Here is a 7,188-nt window from a genome sequence, read left to right as displayed (position 1 = left end):
ACCTCCGCGATCCGGTCGTCCGTTTTTTGGGACCGGGCGTCCAGCACGCCCACTGACTCCCGCAGTGAATCCACACCTTTCTCCAATTCACCGGTCGCCCTCTCTAATCCGTCCAACCTGGAGTCCGTGTTTCGAGTACCAACCACCATCGTCACCGCACCAATTTGTTAGAGTTAAGGCCACCGGAGTATGCGAGCACAGGGAGTACTCAAGTCTGTCACTTTACGGGACACACTAATTGTTGACACAGATAGAATCAGCGTGTAAAGGAAATAAGAACCCGGCTTTATTGATAAACTAACTGGAATTGAAATGAATTGAGAGAACAATCCTCACCAAGGAGGCCTGCGTCTAAACGCCCAAAATACTGATTTCCCAAGATGCCTTTTTCCTCTCTCGGTTCCTCAATATTTAAAGGCTTACAAATAACTGATAATGCTAAAAAGATGCAACAATAAATCAGGAAATAAATCAGGAAATATCATCTAACTACTGCCGAGATTTTCCAGCTTTGACTCCTTCTTTTACTCAGCCGTTTGGTTGGGCCAAACTACCTCCCTGCTTCCCCGCTTGTAGACTCTCCAGCGCGTATCATTCGTGAGAACAGAGATATGCTACATGATGGTGCTTATTAGAAACTCGCGAATTCATTCTATTTATTTGAGAGAAAAACTATATACAAAAAGTTAGCAACTGCCAGCTTATGCCTGCAAATTCACAAAATTGATAGCTTAAAAATGAATGGAATTAGCCATAGATATGGTGATTGTAAAAAGGGAAAGAATCGTAGGGGGGATTCATCTGCATCTTGCTCTCTTGGTCATCATGAGACCACAGAGAATCATTTGTGGGGAAATCCCATACTAGAGAAGATGTGATTGGAAAATTGCTACTCTCTTCAGACAGCTCTATGTCCTTCCATATTTCATCTATGGAATACAAGTCCTCCGCAGCCGCCTTGCACTTGTTGTTGTTGTTTTCGCCCACCATCCCGCCGGTGTCATAGAAGCTGGGGCCCTTGGCGGCGGTGGAGGAGCAGGATGAGGAGGAGGAGGAAGAGGATTGAGGGATATCGGCGGCCTTCTTCTTCTGTTCCTGAGCCTTCTTCCTCATGTGGGTTCTCCAGTAGTTCTTGATCTCGTTATCAGTGCGACCGGGTATTTTCCTGGCGATTCTTGACCATCTACACATAAAAAAGTTGGCATATGTTAAGGAGGAGGGTCATGAGAATCAGCAATTTGTAGTGTGTTTGAATACCACACACTACAACAAAAAAAAGTCCTCGGAGACATTTTTTAAACCAATCAGGGACGCTAATTTATATTTCTAAATATATCACCAACACTTCCAAAAGCGTTCTTTTTGTTGGTGTCTCAACTAAAATTAAAGCACACAAATGGAAACGTCCTAAAAAGGAAAAAGAATAAGTTAATTTATGGACTCTTTCTTTTGCATCTTATGTTATTTTTAAAAACTTTCCAACGAAAGTAATTTTGTCTCAATTTTTGTGCACCTGTTTCCCCATTTGGAGTGGAGTTGGAGAACGAGGCGCTCTTCGTGGGGGGTGATTTTGCCCCTCTTGAGGCCGGGGCGGAGGTAGTTGACCCAGCGCAGACGGCAACTCTTGCCGGTGCGATTGAGACCTAGAAAATGAAACAAAATAAGGCAAGGGAGATGGAAGAGGGGAATCCATGCCCAAAACAAGCCTACCTATTTCGCATCTCCCGCCACCTTCAAACCTGATACTTTAGCAATGAAGTCCCAACGCCGGTCGCCGAATAAGTTAACGTAGAACACCAACTGAACGTCCTCTTCTTCGGTCCATGGCCCCTTTCTCATGGCTTCTTCTTTCTCCATCATCTCTTCGATGGATCACTATATCTATATATAGGGAAGCAAATGGAAGGGTGATATGTGAAGATGGCTATTGATTTCAGCCATTATAAAAGTGTTTGCATTTGCTTTTAGATAAGTGGTTGATATGTTGACGTAACTTTCATTACTGCCCATCCAATTCTACTATTCCATGTCTTTTTGCATAACAATATGTCATAATGCATGCATTTCTTATTCATTTGTTATTTATTTAATCCTGTTTTTTAATGAACATCTCATCTTTGGAATACTTTGAATTTAGATTATGCCCAACACACATCCTCTTTTCTAATTTATTTGTAGAGTCAATTGATAAATTAGATAGAGATTGATAATGAAAAATTAGTAATTTGATAAATCTTAATTTTTTTGAAAATTTAAATAAACTTATATTAGACAGCCACTATTTATAAGTGGCTAAGAGAACCCTATGAAGCTTATGAACCTTATGAAATTAAGAATAAGTCTAACAATTATAAATTATATTTTTTGCCCTCTCAACTGGTCGAATGACCAAAAACAACTGAGTTAATAACCCTTTTATTCGTCCTCTGATTTCCATTTTAATTTTTAAAATATATTTTATGTTTTCATTTTTTAAACATTTTAAAATGTGAATATCCAAGACAGGATCATGTTAAAATGCATATACAATACCATCCATAACTAAGACCAATCCTGCACCATTAGATTTTAAAATAAGTTGATGAGATTAAACCTCATGAAATTCAATAAATAGTAGATAAAATATCGGCAAAAGGGTAAAATAGTCAATTTGTCATAACATATAATTTTCACGGTTTTTTTGTATCAACATAGTGTTTACAAATATGAACACAGTGACGTGAGAATATCAACACAAGTACCCAAAAATATCAATACAGTTTTATTGATATTGTATATGCATTATATTGAAATCGTTTGATGGATTTATTGATATAAAATATGTTTATGACATATACGAAAATTGAAATAAAATTATAAAATTCACCATCCGATCATCGTCGGAACAATGCAATTGAGATCTCGTTAGAATTCTTATGAAATTCCTTTAATTTGATATATTTTTTTACGTAGAAATAATTTAAATCGAGAAAGTGACATAGATTTAAAATTTCAAGATGATTTTGAGGAAAGATAAAATAGTTAGTTTTAACTATTATATATAAGAATTGGCATTAATACCCTTTAAGTTTATTAAATATTTTTTTAATTTAAATATAATACACTTGACAATATTTCAACAGCTAGATCTTTTAATCTAATAGCTAAAATTTGATTTTAATTTTAGATTATTATTTAGTTAGAATTATTACAACCCTATCCAGGGTTTATAACCAAATACCCCTCCATTTAATACTCTAACACCTCAAAAATGATCTTGTTCTTCAATTCTTTCTCTAAATTTTGTAATTATACTAAATTTCATTTCGAATTCCATTATTATAGATGTCAATAAACAATTCGAAGGCGATAGAATAGTGCAGTTCCAATCTGATCTTCTTTATATCTGCCTCGTCTCAACTATCCTCACCTCTCCAAGTAGGACAGAAATCTCCTCATGATCTCGAGAACATATTTCTATTGTTGACTCCTCTAAACAATATTTAAGATCTTTGTGGATATTAATTCAAAATATGTTCCACATTGACTAGGTGACTGATCTCATCTAATTTATATAAGTATGGATAATCCTCCTTCTTATGAAGCCTTTTAAGGGTGTGATTGTTGGAATCGTGATTGGTCAAATATTTTTTGACTAATAATAAATGTTACAAGACATTTAATTTTGTGAAATTAAATGCAATAACGACGATCTACGTTCCGAGTAGATGACCGTAGTATATTCATTTTCTCAAATCCGATTCCCGGTGAGTGAGAAATAATATATTAAAGTTGGTCACAATAAAGCTAGAAATGAGCTATGTGAAAAGACTAAGGGATTAATTAACTAGGTGTTAATTATCCCACATCGGGGAAGATTAACTTCTTTGATGAAGTATTTAATCAGATGAATTATTATGTGTAATAATTATCGTGGAATAAGACGGGTGACAGATCCCACACGCGCGCGCCGCCTCCGCCCGCCCGCGAGCCGCGCACCGTGACCGGTGTCCCGTGCCCCGGGTGCCGGGTGCTTGGTGCCTTGGATCTTGGATCTTGGTAATTGGTCTTTAGGTGGTCTTTGGGCTGGTCGTTGAGCGTGGTTCGTGCCCCGCTTGTTCTTTTTAGACCACCCCAAACTGCACGCTATCCTCGACAGGTCCTGGTCAACGTCATGGTCTCGCTGGACCCCCGACGCATGACGGGAGACAAAAGGTTCCCTGCTGGACCCTAACTCACAACGGAAGTCAAAAGGTCCTGGCTAGACCCCGACTCATAACGGGAGATAAAAGGTCCCCGACGGTCCATGGTGTATCCCATCGTGTAGCCTGTCCAGGTGCGTCGTATCTCTTCAGCTCCCACTGGCTAGTTGCCTCTATAATGGCTGTTGACTCCATCAATGCTCTGCAGGTGGACTCTTCCTATAAATAGGCATGCATCCATTGCATTCTACACAGAACATACACAAGCATCTTGCTTACACGCTCTCTCCCTCTCTGCATAATCTTCCTCGTCGAAGCTCTGCCCCCGCCGTACTCCCGTTCGCCGGAGATCTGTTGCTAGCGGTGCTGCTACTTTAGAGACGAAGCCGTTTTATCTATGGGGACGAAACGCCAAACCGAGAGCACTACCGGGGCGTATCTCGTCTTGCGGAAAGAGGACTCCTCGACTCGGCTTACCGCTTTCTGCATAATTTTTCCAATGTAATTGTTTCAGTTGATTAAGTGTAATTTTCCTTGTTTTCTTCCATTGTAATTTTTGCCCAGCAAGACTTGTATCTCATTTCAACAACAGTGATCGGTCTATTTCTAATATGGTACCAGAGCGGGTCCAAATTGATGATGGATTTTATCACTTTATATCTTATCTTATCTACCCACGTGATGGAATCCAATGTGTCGTTCCAGCACACACGTGCGGGGCGTGTTAAAATCGCTTATATTTTATTCCACATCGATTCGGTAAAAATTTCATCTAATCTTTATAAGTGTGGATAAACTGTCAGACCGAAGAGAACAAGTACACATCCGAAACCAATTCTCCACCAATGGCTTAGTCTGATCCCATTCCAAGCGACGATTATGTCACCACTAAAGTGGTTTGTGATTTTTACGTAAAAGGAAATATTTTTAAAGAAAAACGAAAAATAAGATTTGTATTTGGTTATATAGGTGTATTACACCATATCTTTGATATCATGATATGGACAGTAGTGTAGTTTACTCGGCAACAGTGGAAAACAAATGATAAAATAGTGTGTTAAAAAATAGGAAGGCATATGCGTCGTTGGTGTTGGACAGAAAGCTGGGAAATGGGTTTACCAAAATAAACAAATACAATAAATGCATCAAAAGGTTTTTGTGGCCTTTCTTTGATTAGTTGCCTGATAAAAATCTGATTTCTATGACTTATTTTGAAATAATTTGACCCTTCACTTCTGCAAAGGCCAAATCATACAAACGTAACCTATCAGTATTGTCTCTTCTATCTAATATACAAATTACCCAAATATTGGAATGCTCAACTCTTTTTTATTCTTTGTGATGTTGCATACATTCACAAGTCACAACAATTAATTATCTATGTCTCGTTTGTATAGAGTTACAGTTAGAACAACAACAACAATTGATAAATTTTATAAAACCCTAATTAGATAGCTTATTCTACTTCTTTTTATTTATTTCTTTTATTTTTTATTTTTTATTTTTTTAAAAAACATCTATAGAAAGGAGGAAGATAGCTTGTTCTACTTGGCATAAAAGGATATATCACTTTTTAATACTCCCCCCATCCCATTAAGCATGAAACGTTGCTTTTCAACATGAGATTTTATGTAGTATTGTTTCGTAAGTTAATGAAGAGACATCAAAGTAAGAAAGAGGGAAAAAGTAGAGATGATGGTATTTCCATTTTAGAAAACATTTCATTTTTAATGGGATAACCAAAAAAGAAAAATATTTCATTTTTAATGGTACAGAGGGAATATTTTTTACCCAAATACTAGTTTCCTCGCACTTATATTTACTTTTCGTCTTTAATATATGTCGTACTCCCTCCGTCCCACGTCACTTGAGGCATTTCTTTTCGGCTCGAGATTTAAGAAAGTGGTGTTTAATGAGTTAAATAAAGATAAAATAAAGTAGAGAAGGGAATAAAGTACAAGAGAGTAATGTAAAAGAAAAAATAAAATAAGTGAGATTAAATGTTTTGTTTTTAGGTATCATAACTTAGGTCACTATTACTTTTACTCAGAACAACATTTTCTACTGTTGAACATTTATAGAGACAATATGTATGATTTAATTTTAGGTCGTTGTTAGTTTATTTTTAGATCATTATGACTAGTGACTAATTAAACTCATTTGGTTTTAGGTTTTATAGTTGAAGAGTGTGTCTATGACTAATTATCATAAAATTATCTATCTAGTATTAAGTTGTGTGACTCGTTTCATGAACCAAACATAATATATATTTAATCAAAGGATATAATCTTGCAAACTGAACGACCATTATATGTACTAATTCTTAATAATATAACTCCACCTACCTATATATATCACTCGCGACGAAGTTTAAGAAATGTACGCTGATATTAACTTTAACTTATTTATTCCAAAGCCAACTTTATAAATTTATATATCAAAAATTGGTAATGTGGGAGAGATGGGAGAAAAGTACATAAAGTAGGAGAGAAAAGAAAAAAAGTAAGAGAGGGAGAAAAACAGTGTATCAAGTATGAGAGAAATTTCTATTTTTGAAATGGAACTATTTGAACATTCCAAAATGGCAAAATGAAACTATTTTTTATGGACGGATGAAGTATAATTTCTCCCCTATCATGGATATAAGTTCTTATATTCTTATATTCATGTATTACAAAAACATGATAGAAGTTCTTATATTCTTATATTCATGTATTACAAAAATAATAGAGATTTAATTTTGTAAATATATGGATATAGACTTGGTATTTTATAAAATTATATTCCCAAAGGCGTTATATTCCCAAAGGCGTTTAATAAGGCCCCATTATAAAATTCTCGTGATTTACACATGAGGTCGGACCTGAGCGCTAGTGCGCCTTTTAAATAATAAATTGTATTCCTCAAAACATTTTTATTGCCAATTAAATTGAATTAGCAGATATACATATTGATGCGATGCGATGCGATGCGATGCGATGCGATGCGATTCCTTTGAAGGATGACA

General features: G+C 36.1%; 1 protein-coding gene across 1 annotated transcript; it reads right to left on the bottom strand.

Annotated features, from left to right (window-relative positions):
- Window positions 1-264: 264 nt before the first annotated feature.
- On the bottom strand, window positions 265-1,947 carry LOC121790874 (transcription factor MYB48-like). The gene is made up of 3 exons (XM_042188977.1): window positions 1,740-1,947; window positions 1,514-1,643; window positions 265-1,183 (listed from the first exon to the last, which is right to left on the bottom strand). Exons 1-3 carry the CDS (start codon window positions 1,858-1,860, stop codon window positions 748-750), a joined length of 687 nt encoding a protein of 228 aa, XP_042044911.1. The 5' UTR covers window positions 1,861-1,947; the 3' UTR covers window positions 265-747.
- Window positions 1,948-7,188: the final 5,241 nt, after the last annotated feature.

This window comes from Salvia splendens, chromosome 2 (assembly GCF_004379255.2).
Source record: "Salvia splendens isolate huo1 chromosome 2, SspV2, whole genome shotgun sequence".
In the NCBI taxonomy this organism is placed as follows: domain Eukaryota; kingdom Viridiplantae; phylum Streptophyta; class Magnoliopsida; order Lamiales; family Lamiaceae; genus Salvia; species Salvia splendens.
The sequence above is the reverse complement of the archived record's forward strand: the minus strand, read 5'-3'. Positions and strand labels throughout refer to the sequence as shown.

Excerpts from the sequence above, each read along its gene's own strand:
- LOC121790874 (XM_042188977.1), bottom strand. The coding sequence starts at position 1,860 with ATGATGGAGAAAGAAGAAGCCATGAGAAAGGGGCCATGGACCGAAGAA. Across the intron at positions 1,644-1,739 it reads CTTCATTGCTAAAGTATCAG|GTCTCAATCGCACCGGCAAG; the intron begins GTTTGAAGGTGG and ends TTCATTTTCTAG. Across the intron at positions 1,184-1,513 it reads CACTCCAAATGGGGAAACAG|ATGGTCAAGAATCGCCAGGA; the intron begins GTGCACAAAAAT and ends TTTTATGTGTAG.